Source organism: Heliconius melpomene, chromosome 18, assembly GCF_056956725.1.
Source record: "Heliconius melpomene rosina isolate 202511_hmr_F chromosome 18, ASM5695672v1, whole genome shotgun sequence".
Taxonomy (NCBI): Eukaryota; Metazoa; Arthropoda; class Insecta; order Lepidoptera; family Nymphalidae; genus Heliconius; species Heliconius melpomene.
This window is the reverse complement of record NC_140406.1, coordinates 10,089,029-10,105,517: the sequence shown is the minus strand read 5'-3', so window position 1 is coordinate 10,105,517 and position 16,489 is coordinate 10,089,029. Positions and strand designations below refer to the sequence as shown.

Sequence of the window (16,489 nt, the reverse complement as noted above, 5' to 3'; positions counted from 1 at the left end):
GCTCGTTAGGTCGATCTAATGCTATATTAACTCGATAACAATAGTAATTATCGTCATTTCTTTATGTTTGTTTAAATGTTAAAGATGCGTTTCTTATTCGCTAGTGCCTTCATTTGCTTCTTATATGATTCAGTTCATGGTAAGTTGATTTTTCTTATTTTTTTTTATTTTCATAATGTATCCTGCATGAGGCTTGGCAAGGAAGCGCCTTAACCAAGTGTTAAGAGTTCCCAACCTTCGAGATGGTGGAACTCAGCGTCGCTATTTGTCGTGAAGAAAATATAGAAAGTTAATTTATCAAGAAAATAAATGTAGTACATTCCGTCGAGTGTATTTTATTTTTTGTTAAATTTATATTAAATTTGAGGCCGTCGTGTCGCAGCGGCACAAGGGTGTGACTGTAACGCGACGGTTGTAGGTTCGGTCCGCACTGGAGGAAGTGAAATATTTATTTACGTTTATATTTTCATTTCTTCGCTCTGGTGTCGAGGCAAAGCGCGGCGTTGAGTTCTGCCACTCAACACGCAATACCTCCAGAATTCGGCAGAAAGTGGGGAACGGAGTATCTTAACACTAGGTTCCCTCTGCCTACCCACGAGTAGTCAGTAGTCTTAGTTACTACCAGACGCCGTCGTAGCTCTAGATAAAAGCTAACTTTAGACAGCCGAGATACGAGATTTTCATCTATTATCAGATTTATTTTAGCTATGTTGGTATATAATAACAAACATTCATATATCGAAATTTAGCTAAAAATTTCACATTTAAAAATAAATATTAAGCAATCGTGGTAATGTTGCGGTTGAAATGATGTATCAATCAATTAAAATGTCATTAGTGTAAGGAATTTTTTAAATTTCTAATGTACTTAGTTATCACTTGTTGCATTAAAGTATAGTTTATTAGTTTTTGCAAACAAGCTTACCCTATTAATTTCTTTACATGGCACATTACATGTAATATATACACACTAAGAGTTATGCATCGATGTTGGAGAATTTTGTATGAAACTCGCTATGTAAATAAAACAAATAAAGGAATAATCCAGAAAGTTTCATTTCATATAATATGAGTGCATATGTGAACTTAAGTTTTTCAACTTTTTAGTACTATTTCCTCGGTTCATAGGTTCACCTCAAAAAGCCGAAATTCAGATCATCATAACCATTTCTTCAACGTTTCTGTGTGAAACATTTAAATTACTTTTTAATTTTCGATTTAGAATTACTTTCAACTTCAATTAATTTAAAGAAACGTTATAATTACAATTTAAAGTAAAAAATAGAAAACTCTTTATCCTGGTCGTCCTAGCAAGAACTTCAGGCTTATGCTTTGAGGATAGGAATTTATATTTGGATGGATAAGTTCACCATGTCCATCATACTCAGAGTAGTGCTTGAGACTTGCGCTCTAAATATAGGAAACCCTTAACTAGCCTCTTCAAAATGTGCAATAATACTATTTGAAAAAGCTGGTGCTAGCTTGTTAGATTTTTATTCAAGAATATTTAGAGGATAAGCATGTCTGGAATTAATGTCTATTGAATGTAATGCAGGATAGCTGCCAACTAATGTAATAGATTGTACCATTGATTTTGAAAAGAGCCACTGTTGAGTTTCTTGCCGGCTCTTCTCAGCAGAACTGCCTTCCGAACCGGTGGTAGCTTTTTATTCATATGTTCATTCGACGATTCAAAAGTGCTTGTAATAATTGCCTATTTGAATAAAGAATATTTTGAATTTGAATTTAATACATATATGATGATTACGATGATATTTATATACTTTGAATTGTAAATGATATAAATTATTTTAATTTCTTTGCTCTCGAAAACAAAGCGTAAAATAGTACAAAAAAGAGTAAGCAAAAGGGAGTGGAAGGCGGGGAACGGAGTGTCTTGACTCTAGATTACTTCTGTCTATCCCGCTACGCGTGAAAAAATGTTAAACTGATTTTGTTTAAATTCTTCTTCAATTATAGTAGTAACTAATATGTACTTAGTAGAATCATTTTATATTCCAGGAGTTAAAGTAATCAATTTGTCTTTCAATAGTAAATAATACTCAATAGTTTATTGATTTTCCTAGAAAATTTGCATAAACGTTTTAACATTATCTTATAACGAAAATAATATCATAAATTATTACAAATTGTCCATCTTTACTGGACTAATCAAAGACAGGGCTAAAGGTGGTTTAATTAATTGTTCTTAAGAAAAACTTTATTAGGGTAAAATCAAGATATCTTAGCTAAATACACTAAGCAATAAATAATATAATTATATTTTTTTAATATTTATCTAAGACAGAGCATATGATTAAATCAAATAATGACTTGTTTGATTTACATAATATTTGTATTATAATTGTAAGGAAAATGGTGTCACATAATTGCTAATAAAACAAAACATACGTTTATTTTCTTATGGTATAATATGAGACTATAATATATGTTATTAGAATGAGTATAGGTATTAGCAAACTTGGGTTTAACCAGCACTGGGGTTAAAGTCTTCGCTAGTTTCTGGCTTAATAGATATATTTTGGTCCATCCACTGGTTGCGGAAGCAATTATCGTAGTTAGGTATGACCAGACCGCCAAACGCTATGGCTTGCATGATCCTTTCATCAAAGTTCTTCATTAATGCCCTCTGTGCTCTCGAAGGTCCACTGAGGTGCCCATTTTTTGCCATTCTTTTATTACTTGTTTTCTCAACTATTACATTGATACGATATATGGGGTCTTTACAAAATGTAGAATACTTTTATTCGCAATTTTAAGGTTATATTCAAAGTTTTAAAATAACATACAAATGTTTAAATATATTATTTAGGAAAATCGATAAGGTATTAAATCTTATGTGAGTTCTACGATTATTACGATTACTAACGTTATTAAAAAAAAAAATCTTCTAAAGCCTCAACGTTTTTTCAGGTGATAAACACACATCTTACTTATATCGAAGACTAAATAATTAGGCCGGTTGAAAAGCATACATATATTTATTTTCACCATATTTACAATTAATAAAAAGCCTATTATTTTATCCACAGCGCATATGATAACACCATGCCACCCAACAGACTTAAGTTGTTTGAAGACGTCAGCCCAACAAGCTGTCCCTCTAGTAGCCGCTGGCATCCCAAGCCTGGGCATGGGGACCTTAGATCCTATGAATGTGGACGAAGTTAAGGCGTCTCAAGCCGGACTAAACATGGACTTTAAGAACACCGTTGTTAGAGGATTGAGGCATTGTCATGTTTTGGATTTAAAGTAAGAATTAATAATAATGATATATGTACTTACATAGTATATCAATCTATGCTAAAATATTATCATAATGGAGCTAATATGTTTAGTTTGCGTAAATCTCAGGAAGTATTGGTTCGATTTTTTCCTTCCATTTATCCAGAAAAGTAATATTACGCCTACAGTTTCAATAAAACCCACTGTACTTGGGGTCCAGATCATTTAATTATTTTTATTTAACCACTATGAGGAAACGAGGTAAAAGGTGCAAATTGTATTATTGTAGATATTTCCTCTTATTAAAAGTCTTATATTTTGTATTAATACGTAGCAGAAGACTTGGTACGATTCCTGTAATTCTTTTAAATGCACTAGTCAATTTATGTTTGTTTAGGGATTTTTTTGCACTTTTCAACGCAAATTTGTTATAAATTTAATTTCAAAGTTACCTTCTAAACTATTAATCTAAATAAAAATGTGTATATAATGACTAAAATTATATATAAATTATTTCACATTATAATCTTAGAATATCAAAGAAATGGATAATTAAAATAGCATTTCAATTAAACCAAATTATTCTAACTACCTGTATAATAAAATTTAACGAGCAGGAAAGACGGACGCGCTTTGTTCAACAGATCGATTCAAATAACCGTGAATCCTATACTAATTGTATACTTAAATCCATTTGATTATTATAAATTCTCACGTTATTATGAAACAATAAAATAGATGCTGAAAAACGTCGTCTTCTCATATTATGTCACTTATAAGAGTAATTTTCAATGTAATTGCATAATGAGGTAGACTATTTAAAATGTAGGTATGTAATTTGTATATTATGTACTTTATAGGTAATTTAAATAACTGCGCACACGCACAATGTGGGTTAGAGGGGAATGAAGTGTTTTAACACTTGACTCTAGGTTCCTTTGTCATGTATACATAATTTCATAATAAAGGGGGTAATTCTCTTTGCCTTAATAACAATATAGTTACGCGTACTCTGACGGCTACTACAAGCTACGAAGATATGTGGTTTTACCATCCCTTAACGATGAGGACAGACGGTGGCCGGCTACGATGAAGCTACGCACGTAGCATGCGTTCAGGAAATGCTAGAAATAGGCAAATTCAGTCTGTCAGCTTAATAAATATATTGTCTCATTTTATATTTTTACATGTATTGTTATATGATGAAGAAAATTGTGAGGAAAATTGTGTTATATGATGAAAAGTGGAGAACGGAGTGTTTTAACACTTGGTTCCCTATGTCTACCCTGCTGTGTGCGGGATACAGCGTGAAGCTGATTTGTAACAATTGAACAACATTGTAAGAACATGAAACTTGGCAGTAATATATAGTTCACGTGTAGGTAACTTACTATGGTGTCATCGAATTAATCTGATGATGGATCCTGAATAGTAGAAATCATCAGAGATTACTTACCAGTACCTACTGGTAAGCAAGGAACTTGAGTGTAAGCAATTGCAGCTTTGGGCATATTCTGTAAATTTGATACTTTTTCTTGCACGAGTTTATTATTTCTTTACAACTTTATTAAATTCTTATTTCAGACGTCTAGGACACAGGACAACTATGGATTTGAAATGTTCTGTCACTCTCATAGGAGATTATAAGTTGAATGGAAAACTGTTGATGCTGCCCATTGAAGGAGAAGGGAAATATAAGATTCAAATCCGTGAGTTTACTTAGTTATCATATTCATTATCATTGGCTTAAAATAATTGCTGAAAATTGTTAATGGTATTTTTATGAAATTAAAACTAATTATAGATGCTTTAAAATAGTTAGCTAATATAATATTTCTTCGACTTATAAGATAGTAAAGAATACCGGGTACAAGCTGATATGAATAACTATTTCCTAAATTTGTTACAAAGGGAAACCCATAGTTATAATTAGCTATTCTTGACTGAATTTGTAGCTCTAAATTGAAATTGTATTACGTAGGTTTGCAAATAATTATATTTTAATATTATTCTTTCACATTTGCAACAGCTGACTATAAACGCTGTTTGTGGGTTCGATTACTATTATTCAGGGTGTGAACTATGTTTATTTCCCTTGGTTTGAAAAGACAAAGGCTGGAATCAATATAAAGCTAATAATAAAAATATTTTATTCCAGGTGATATAGTAGTGAAAGTAGACCTCAAGTTAGGAGAACGTGTCTCCAATGGCAAGTCATACTGGACAGTAAAGGATTGGAAGCACACTTCAGATGTTCAAGGAGGAGTTGTATTCCAGTTCCAAAACTTATTCAATGGAAACAGGAAACTAGGTAAGACACATGGAGGATGAAAGAGAAACACTCTTCCTTTCATGATGATGATTAATTCTTAGAGTTCGGAGAGATACGGAACAAATACAGAACATACACTACTAAGGTGTCAATTTAAATAAATATAAAATATCCAGATCTACCCTTAGAGCACAGACAAAATTAAGCTTCTAAGTTAACATAATAAAAAATACGAACATTTTTTCATGCTTTTTCCTTAATTTTATAATCAAAGCCTATACTGCCTGCTCGTGTCCGTTACCTACTATTCTGAAACGGCAATAAGTGAGAACTGATAATACATATATTTTATTAAGAACTGAATCTGTGTAGCATAGTTTAATATGAAAATATATTGGAGAAGGTATGAAAGGCAGATTTTTGTGTGCGAATCGCATTCAAAAAATAAACAAATATGAAAAATTTTAATCATCTCATATAGATTTACAATTTCTTTTAACGTGGATGTTCAGTTATTACGTTTCGAAACTAGGCGGAAAGGAGAACGAAGTGCTCTCACATTCTACTCCCCGGGTTTCCTACTCTGCTATAAGCAGGATATTTGTGAATCTAAAGCCCAATTTTATAATTTACCTTAAAAATTGACAATTTCAGCTGATCCTGTATTAGAATTCGCAAATTCCAACTGGCGTGATATATTCCGCGAAGTTGCTCCTCCCATAGTGAAGACGGTCGTCTCGCGCATTGTAGCAGAAACCAGTAAGCTGTTCGACAAAGTGCCGATAAGTGAACTAGCTTTGGAATAACTTGGGACTTCATTGACTGATTTATTGCTGGAAAAATATGTTTTAATTTTATTTTTGAAATAAATTTTATTTAATTTTTTTTATTACTTTATTGATTAAAACTAGACCTAAAATATTTTAAGAATCTGTTATAAGAAATAACAGACTCTTTTTGTATAATTATAAATTTTTAAATAAAAAAAAACGACTTCAAATTCAACCGGAATAAAGTACCCACAGAATAAAGTATTTAGTTAAACAATGTTTGCGTTTTCACTTATTTTTCATACATTATAGTTTTGACAAAATGCGAAGGAAGTTATACGTACTTTAATATATGTATTTGAGCCCTTTTTGAGGTAGTTTAAAGGTATCTAGTTGACTTGTTCAAGGGCAAGAACGACCAGGTGAAAAATATTAAAATCAGAAAAACTGGGAAGTAACCAGTGGTCTGTTATATTCAAATGTGTTGAACTTTCAGTGTAATCGAACCTGTTATACTTAGGACGGTATCTCGAAATTATTTAAAAAAAAATGATCACCAGTCTAGAGTGCATGACTATAAAGACTATTTAATTGGCCATATGATTCATCCTTCATTTTTCAAACTATATACTTAAAGAAATATCGCCGTACAGGAAAAACATTTACACATAATATTTTAAATTGATAATTAGCTCACTTAAAACACTTAAGTATAAATAATAATATTTAAACAATTGAATAATACACCTGGTATAGCATCCCAGACATTGCAGCTGATGGACAGCAGCCAGCAATATTTCATATTCTCTACATATTTTTCTTTCAAATGACGTTAGAACACTTATACATTTTCTAAATAAAAGTTAATTACGATATACGAGTTAACTAAAAAGTTTAAAGTTGTTAATAAACTTATCTACTACAATTGTCATTCGTACCTATATAATAATTTATCGTAGAATTATTTATTATTAATAAAAAATGAGTTGTAACACTTATCCAAATTTTAGAGAAATAATGAGTGTTGCTAGTCTATACCTAATACACATACAGCAATTATTCTATTATATGGGTATGGTTTTTGTGCAATTTTAGTAATGACTCGCATCATTATTAGTGTTTATATAATTATTTTTAGGGAAACTTAAAGATCAAATGCTTCGCTCTCAAGTTTGCAGTAAAAAATTGAAGTCTGTAATATAATAATATTTAAATCTACGCAAACATTTTGTTGTATTAAATATTAATATATAAATAATAAAATAATGTAATTTATATACACGTATTATAGTTGCACACCATGAATTTGCAAATGCTCTTCGCTGGTGGTTAATATTTACTTTCACAGAAGAAAGAATAATTAGACAACCGTTGATTCGTCGATCCCGTTACACCTGTATATATATAAACAGATTTTTTTACTGTGCCATCTTTTTCTTCTTAATATAAACATTTCACCTAATAAGAATCGAATCTACATACATCGTTTATCTGATAGTACAAATAGAAACTGTACCTATTGTACTAATTTTATTTATCCAGACGAAGCCGCGTGCTGACACTAAACTAGTCACGTCAACGCCGCGTCATCAATTTTCTTAGTACATATAAGTGATCACGAATCCTTTGCTCGGACAGTCGACTATTAGACTGCATTGTTTTAGTAAAACATAAAAACAATGACAATTTTACGTGTTCTCTCCTTGCTATGTTTGGTTCTGGGTTCACAGTCTGCGTCGGGTAAGATTTATTTATTTATTTTATTTAATTTTAATTTTTACTAAGTAGTTTTTTTTTATTATAACGATATCGCTAATACGTTGGTACATTGTGTATATAAATTATATCTATTAATGTTTTTTTATAACTTCATGCAAATCACTAGGTAGCCAGAAGACTTCTTCTGCTTACGCTGGCAAAACATTCTGTTCCAAACAATATTTTACGCTTTTTACGCGTACGAACGACGAAAATGAAAATATTTCTATATTCTTTTTATAATCACGAGTACTTTAGCATTAATATTAACATAAGTAATGGAAATGTTGTATCCAATTTTCTATAAGAAAATTGTATTGCATGATCATAAGCGATTTAATCATAATTTAAGCATTTTTATTATGATTCGCTCAAAATATATAAACAGCGAACCTAGTATTAAGATATTCCGTTCCCCATTTTCCATCTAATTAACGCCGCTTTTTTAATAAGTATACGAAATAGATAATTTGCATTTAAATCTATGTATGGTATCATTATTCATTAGCACTAATGCTAATTCTATCTAAATAGAACCCGAATTGATTGTATTTATTTTGTTTTCATTAAAACGGCACGTAATGATTTTAAAAATTGGCTAAAAAGAAATAAAATAGATACAAAAGCTGGCATAGTGCCACTACAACATGTAAAACATTTGTGAATAACAAGAAAAAGCTTACAATGAGCTATGCCACTCATGCTATGCTGACAATTTGGGCGGGTCGTCGAGTCTTAAAACTCCTCCTGTTAACCCTGCTAAAAGCAGTATAAAATTGTGTTTTGTTGTGAAGAAAAGTTGACTAAAATCTTTAAGTATTAATTAATATTATAGCACCATTCATCAAACCATGCCAGACCTCAGACGCAAATTGCATCCTGGCATCATCCAAGGCTGCCTTACCATCTTTTGTCTTGGGCTCCAAAGATCTAGGCATTAAAACCCTGGATCCACTTCACATCGATGAAATCAAAAGTGATCATAGAGGCTTGAAGTTGATATTCAAAGATTCTACACTTGAAGGTCTTAAGAATTGTGCTCTTGAAACTAGCAAGTAAGTTGTTTTTATACGTTTTTTCTATAAATAAGTAACAAAGATATTGCATGTAATTTTTATAGATTCTAGCTCATAATTGGATGGAAATAAAAAAAATACAATTATATATTTTATACATACCTACATTTTAATGTAAAACTAAACAATGGTAAGTTAATTATTTTAACGCGCGGAAATAAATCTTCGGTGTCCGGACTAGCTGCACATTAAAAAAAAATTAAAGATTTTCTTTTTAAAAATAACTAAATAAATTATTGTTGCAATAAGCAGTAGAATACGACAAGCTAGGACTAGGTTACACTGAAAAATGTAAGAGCTTTAATACAAACTTTTCTGAAAACTGTTACGTGCAGCAAGATAAGACACAAAATGTGTATGAAAAAAGTTAAAAATAGCAAGAAATACATCTCATTTAAATAAAAACACACTATTGTCTATAGTGGACAATTAAACCTATGACATCTATTATTAGTACACCTTTGTATATACATATAAATAAATTGAAATGTTTGTTGGTCATTTGAAATGACCGTGTAGTTTCTATATATTGGAAACTTATAATTTAGCTATTTTTTTAAATCAATTAAGACCATATTACGGCTAAGCTTAAAAGCTTAATAAACGACGAATCACTAGACAAGGAAACTGACAAATATATACAAAATTTAAAATTTTATTTACATGGTACTGATTTATCGAAAAATTTGATTTATTGGAATAAAGAGATATTTTGACTTTTTTATTGTTTTCCTAGTATAGATAACGTATGACAACTTTAATTAAAACATATTAAAGTCGTCGTCCGCAACATTTTTCACATGGACTTTAAGACGTAAAATAGAACAAGTTAAATAAAAGCTTTTAAAAATCAAGTTTCTTTCCGTTTTCATAGGAGTTTCGAGAAATTCTTTGTTACTGCTCCTGGTAATTTCAACTTTTCAAGGTAGATTGATGCGTTTTCTGCCAGGTAGACGTACACATAGATGTAGACATGCCAATTCGTTGGATTTACAAGATATCAATCGCCTTTAAAATAAATATATTTAATAAAATAAGAAAGATATTTCCATTTAAATATTTAAAATAATAAAGATATTTATATTTTCATTTCTTCACTCTGATGTCGAGGCAGAGGCAAATTCGACGAAGAGTGGGGAAAGAAATGTCTTAACACTAGGTTCCCCATGCCTACCTTGCTCTTTGCAGGATACAGCGTGAAGCTGATTTAATAAAGATATTTATCCTTCACAAGTTCAGAATTTTCATCAACGTAGTTTGTGTAACTACGTCCACTTTAGTTAAAGTAATATATCGTAAATAACCAAATGAATATTATACTCTGTTAGTCTGCTTACATATGTAATTATAGTTCAAAGGCACAACGATCATTTCATATTCTTGACAGGTTATTTATTATTATAATAGGAATAATTATTGTATAATTGAATGTTTTTCCTTTTAAAACCTTCGTTGTTTAATTGAACTGTCTTAAGAGTTTTACAATTGTTAGTTCGATCATGGGTAGTTATTAAATTCAAATTATCTAATAGCCTCAGTGGAACATATCCTGGATTAACAAGATGGTTATGGTCACTCGGAGGAATGATTTATATTTTATTTTGCTGTTCTAGCACGGTAGTTATGCCCAGAACCAGAATACGTAATGCCTCGGAAATTTGGCGGTGCTTGGGGAATGAAGTGTTTTAATACTACGTTGAACATTCATTCATTTTATATAGCAGGGTAGACGTAAGGTAACTAGTGACTTATCACTAGGTAACTCTTAAGTTACATCACTGCATTTCGTTTGCCGCCCGAATTTAATATGAGAGACATTGGGTGTAGAGTGGCGACATTAGAGGATGCATTTTGTAAAATAATTTATTCCCCCGTACATTTAACCCAATTTTTAAGTTTCATTTTAATATGTTCAATAGTTTTTGCGTGGAGCTGACATTTCTTTTAAAAGCTTTTATTTCACATGTATAATTTAACTATTAGATTAATTTAATTATTAGAATTACATATACATATATTCTCTGTTCTAAGTACTTAAAATAATGCATTATAAATGCTAAAAACACGACTGTAAAAACGACGGTCGTGAGCATAAGAAGTGATTGCAATAGAGTAAATAAGAAAGTACTTAACGAATGTATCACGAGTACCTACCTATACGTAGTTCTGAGAAGAGATATGTAAATATTGGTAAAATCAATATTGTTTTATTGAACAAATAATATATTTTTATTTATTTATTGCTACTTATATACATAACTACGAATGTACAAACGAATATTATTATATCCGTGTTTTTTAGCTCCACGCATATTATATCAGTGGAAATCGTTTTGCCTGTGACAGAGGCATTTCGCCTTTCTAACTCAAAGTCAAAATCAAGATATTCTTTATTACATAAGGCTATCACAAGCACTCTTAACATCGACAAGTTACATGAAAAATTATTTTATGCAATTATTATCTTAGCTTTGAGAGACATTTTTACAAATCTTTCTACGGAGACGCTAACAACATTAAAATGAATAGTCCTACAAAACGATACCATTTTTTTAACCGTCTTCCGTTAAAGGAGGAGGATTCTCAATTCACCTGTAATTTTTTCATGTTTGTAATTTCAGAACTATTGACTGAGTGGATAGATTTTGATTCTTTTTGTATTTGAATTAGCTGGTTTGATTAACTGGTGCTTCTCGTGTGGTCCCATTTTAGTCCAGTTTTAACAATTCCATCCATGAGAAAATCGTATAAGTCTTAAATTTGCATATTTAATGCAAATGTGTGCGACAAATAGACAAATTGCTCAATTTCAACTTTCTAGTTTACTGTTTAAAATCGGTTTTTCTTTAAATGTTTTATACCAGATTCGAGAAGTGATAATAATTACATAATATATACGAGTTCACCTTAAGAACTTAATAAATTACTTACCGGGTAATTTCTGACACAACCATAAATGACTTATTGTAATAAATTGTTTAATCGATCAAAATGCAAAACCTAATTAATATTACTACTTCTATGCTTATTACAATATCATTTTCCTTCCTTGTTTATTGATTACATATAATCGGCGCCTTTATTGTTACTTTTCTATATTAATAATAATTCTTAATAACTGTACCTACCTTATTACTTACGTATTTGCAATATTTATTATATTTTAATCTGAAACCTGAAACCATCACATCGTTAAAATTTGTCGATATGATTATGAAGTATCTCAATTATTTTTATTTTCCCAGTCTCATACGATAGAGTTCGTCTTGTGTTGAGTTTTGCCTTCCAAGAGACAATGTCTCTAATAGGGGCACTATACTTATATTATCTTTGAATTCTGGAAGCACTTGATGTTGAGTGGCGGTACTCAACGCTGCGCTTTGCCTCGACACCAACGACAGTGGGGATCGAACCCACAACCAGCCGCGTTTACAGTCACACTTTGTGTCCTTTCGCCACGAATGGCCTCTACTACTAAGTATATTTTAAGAATACTAATAATATATTTCATAATATAGTAAATTAACTCTAACCGTTGAAATTATTTGACATATCACTGCCATTAAACCACGGAGACAAATAGATAACTACTTATTATAGTAATTTGTATGGATTACGTAAAAATATTTCCTTATGACAATAGGCTATTATAATACATTAAAGTGCTAGTAATGCTGTGTTTTCAGACACTGTTTTATTAAAATTGTATTAAATATTTTTAATAGGTTATAATTAAGTAAAATATTTATTGAATGTTTTTATTTTTAAACGTGTAAAAACAAGACCCCCTAGATGTACCAATTCATTTCATTCATAAAAAATAATTTCATTAAAAAAACAGATACCTGCAGGTTTTTATAACGGGATCTTAAACCATAATATATGGGCAAAATTCGAGTATGAAATATTGTTTTCAAAGATAGAAAAGACATAAACGGTGTATCTAGTATTAAACGAACTGCTTATTGAATTTTGGTATTGTAAATTACTTTTTAGGGTTTCATACCGCAAAGGGAATAAAAGGAACCTTTATGACGTGTCAGACTGACAACAATGCGTGGCTGTGAGTTCAATTCCCACTAGGGGGAATGAATGACAACACCGTCACTCAACACGCAATGTCTCTATAATTCGAAAGTGTGTATGGTATGTTGTCTTAATAATAGGACCCCTCTGCTTACCCTACTATACACGTGTACGCGATGCAGTGTGCAATGTGTATGCAAGCTAAAACTAAAACTTTTCTGTTATATTTAAAGCATTGAGATTTAATTTCCATTAACATCTATTGATTATCCTATATTTTTTTTACTTTTTTTTATCTCATGTAGGTATTTAGCCAATTCGCAAACAAACGTAGATTAAACTGACCTTGCATCTCATACATAATAGGACGAAGACAAGACAATAAGTAATGACGGTCGTTATTTATGCCTTTATTATATAAAACAGGTTTAGTTTAAATATAGCTTTATTATTTTATTTATTAACAATATAATTTTTATATATTAAATATTTTTTTAATGTATTTAAATGCGGTTTTCAATATTTGATTCTGTTAACACGTATAGAGTTTGTTTTATTACAATCGGTTGATAAATAAGAAAGTTATCAATTTAATGTCCTTAGTTCAATAAATTTCCTAATTGCTACAAATACTTCAAGACTAAACAAAGCCGTATGACTCTCTTTCAATAAAAGTTCACTTTTTGCCATTATTATATTATACTAGCGGATGCGCGCAGCTTCGCTTGCGTATTTAAGGGTGAATTCTAATAACCCATGAAACATGTGTTCAATGAAATATTTTTAAGAGTCTAAATTTCAAATTTTATAAAAATCGGTGGCGATTTGAAGATTTTTCTATACAAACTTTCAACACCTTATTTGCACCCTTAGGGGGTGAATTCTAGAAAACCATGAAATATGTGTTTAATTATATACGTTTAAGAGTCTGAATTTCAAATTTTATAAAAATTGGTGACGATTTAAAAAAAACCTATACAAACTTTCAACCCCTTATTTGCACCCTTAGGGAGAGAATTCTAGAAAACGATGAAATACGTGTTCAATTAAATACTTTTAAAAATCTAAATTTCAAATTTTATAAAAATCGGTGCCGATTTAATTTTTTTTCCATACAAACTTTGAACCCCTATTTCACCCCTTTAGGGTTAAAATTTTTCAAAATCCCTTCTTAGTGGATGTCCAGATTACGAAAGTAAACTTTTGTCCAAATTTAACGTTTCTACCATCAGCGGTTACGGCTGTGCGTGCGTCTTACCTCAGTCAGTGAGGACAAGTCCTTTTATATATATAGATTAAAAAAATTTCATTCTTAAGAAATTTTTGGTCCTTAAGAATTATTGGTACATAATTATAATAGGTTGTGCTAGTTTTTTTAGTAATTATTAATTAATAATATAAGAATTATATAACAACATATAACATATAACATATTGCAATTGCACACTATAAAAAGAAGTCAATCTCCAATATCTCATCAATTATAAGTTAGTTTCATAATAAATTACTTAAATTCTTAAATTACGAAAAATTACAGAATTGACACAGCTAAAATGAAGACAACAATACAAGTGAAATGCAATTTAGTCATGATGGGCGACTATACTTTAGATGGCAAGTTGCTGATCTTACCAGTACAAGGACAAGGGAAATACAAGATTGATATACGTAAGCTGTGTTTATTCTAGTAGAAATAATTTCAGATTTCGTATCGGTAGAGAGACTAAACACTCATTCATAGTGTAGGTTACATTAATGAAATTAATTATATTAATTAATACAAGTGGCCTGGTAAAATAAAATTTAGGAGAGAAAAAGAAAAAGAAAAAGAGACATTATTTATTATCAAAAACACTTTAATATGTGTAATGCAAAACAATGTCTTGTCGTCATTGTTCTTATAAATAAATATATACGGGTGTAGAAAAGAATGAGTCCGATGTAGCACCCCAATATAATCTATATTTTTGTTAATAATTAATTCAGAGCTAGTCAAGGACCTTCTAGGAAAATATCTTTAGATAAGCCTATAATTTCAACATAAATTGAGGTCAGCTATGTTTATAATCCTATTTTCTATCCTATTTCCAGGACCTGGTAAGGTAAAACATCTTTAAATCCAGAAAACACACATAGATGGCGTTGTATGAAGTTAGATCGCGCTATCGTTACGTTTAGTTCGAATGCATATAAAAAAAATTTTAGGATTTCGTCCGCTTTGTCTTACCGAAAGATCGGGGAAATGATTATATTTTATTTTTGAATTTACAGCTATCGTAAATGATATTGCTGTAAAATAAATTAAATTTCAAGTCTAGTCTAGACTAGTCTAGAGGTGTTAAAAGAGTAACTAATGAAAATACATTTTACTAACTTTTGGGAGAACACTTGGTTCCCCTGCCTACTCTGCTATCTGCGGGATACAGCTTGAAACTAAAAAAATATTCATGAAGAACAATCTTACTTCCAGGGGACATTGTAATCAAAACTATATTGGACTTGGAGACGGTGGACGGCTCAGATGGTAAACCACACTGGCACATTAGTAAATGGAAACATAGCTTTAAAGTTGTGAGTGGTACAACCTTCGATTTCAAGAACCTCTTCAACGGCAATCAATTATTAGGTATGTTCTTCGTGGCGCAGGGACATAAAGTGCGACTGTAAACTCGACTGATCGTGGGTTTGATCCTCATTCCAGGAAATGAAATATTTATTTATATTTCCATTTCTTCGCTCTGGTGTCGAGGCAAAGCGCAGCGTTGAGTTCCGCCACTCAGCACGCTATGCCTCCAGAATTCGGCGGAAAATGGGGAACGGAGTGTATTAACACTAGATTCCCCTCTGCCTACCCTGCTGTGTGTGGGATACATCGTGAAGCTGATTTAATAATCTCTATCCGCATATAGCAGGATTGGCAGAAGAAATTTAGTGTTAAGACCTACGTTCTCCACACACCGACCAATCTTCGAGTAATTGCCTGTAGAGAGTGGGACGCAACTCCGTCCTTTGTCTTATTACCAGTACAAGGTAATGAAAATAATTAATTCTCCAAAGTGGGAATCGAATCCACAACCGTCACGTCGTTCACGTTTACAGTCGGACGTCTAAAAGTATAATTATCTCTTGATTTTCAGCTCAACCAGTGTTAGACTTCGCTAACTCCAACTGGAAAGATGTAATGCAAGAGATCTCACCACCGGTCGTGGAAGCCATCGTCGCTGAGGTCCTTAATGCGGTAGAAGCTTTGTTTAAAGCTGTGCCTGTCGATGAACTAACTATTTAGAGTTATTAATAATGTTCTATATTGGTATTTGTTTAATAAATTGGTTGGTTTGTTA

The 16,489-nt window shown here is 31.2% G+C and overlaps 2 protein-coding genes across 2 annotated transcripts; both read left to right on the top strand.

Annotated features, from left to right (window-relative positions):
- Nucleotides 1–6,535, top strand: LOC146529513 (protein takeout-like). Its single transcript, XM_085202456.1, has 5 exons — nucleotides 1–139; nucleotides 3,054–3,273; nucleotides 4,831–4,955; nucleotides 5,405–5,557; nucleotides 6,173–6,535. The coding sequence occupies exons 1-5, from the start codon at nucleotides 76–78 to the stop codon at nucleotides 6,322–6,324; spliced, it is 714 nt and encodes a 237-aa protein (XP_085058582.1). The 5' UTR covers nucleotides 1–75; the 3' UTR covers nucleotides 6,325–6,535.
- A 1,346-nt stretch (nucleotides 6,536–7,881) lies between these two features.
- Nucleotides 7,882–16,489, top strand: LOC146529512 (circadian clock-controlled protein daywake-like). Its single transcript, XM_085202455.1, has 5 exons — nucleotides 7,882–8,028; nucleotides 8,882–9,101; nucleotides 14,686–14,816; nucleotides 15,619–15,774; nucleotides 16,286–16,489. Exons 1-5 carry the CDS (start codon nucleotides 7,968–7,970, stop codon nucleotides 16,432–16,434), a joined length of 717 nt encoding a protein of 238 aa, XP_085058581.1. The 5' UTR covers nucleotides 7,882–7,967; the 3' UTR covers nucleotides 16,435–16,489.

What these genes read in the sequence shown, in the direction of transcription:
- LOC146529513 (XM_085202456.1), top strand. Translation starts at nt 76, where the DNA reads ATGTTAAAGATGCGTTTCTTATTCGCTAGTGCCTTCATTTGCTTCTTA. An exon ending in CTTATATGATTCAGTTCATG is followed by an intron (nt 140 to 3,053) that starts GTAAGTTGATTT and finishes TTTTATCCACAG; the next exon opens with CGCATATGATAACACCATGC. An exon ending in TGTCATGTTTTGGATTTAAA is followed by an intron (nt 3,274 to 4,830) that starts GTAAGAATTAAT and finishes TTCTTATTTCAG; the next exon opens with ACGTCTAGGACACAGGACAA.
- LOC146529512 (XM_085202455.1), top strand. Translation starts at nt 7,968, where the DNA reads ATGACAATTTTACGTGTTCTCTCCTTGCTATGTTTGGTTCTGGGTTCA. An exon ending in GGGTTCACAGTCTGCGTCGG is followed by an intron (nt 8,029 to 8,881) that starts GTAAGATTTATT and finishes TTAATATTATAG; the next exon opens with CACCATTCATCAAACCATGC. An exon ending in GAAATACAAGATTGATATAC is followed by an intron (nt 14,817 to 15,618) that starts GTAAGCTGTGTT and finishes TCTTACTTCCAG; the next exon opens with GGGACATTGTAATCAAAACT.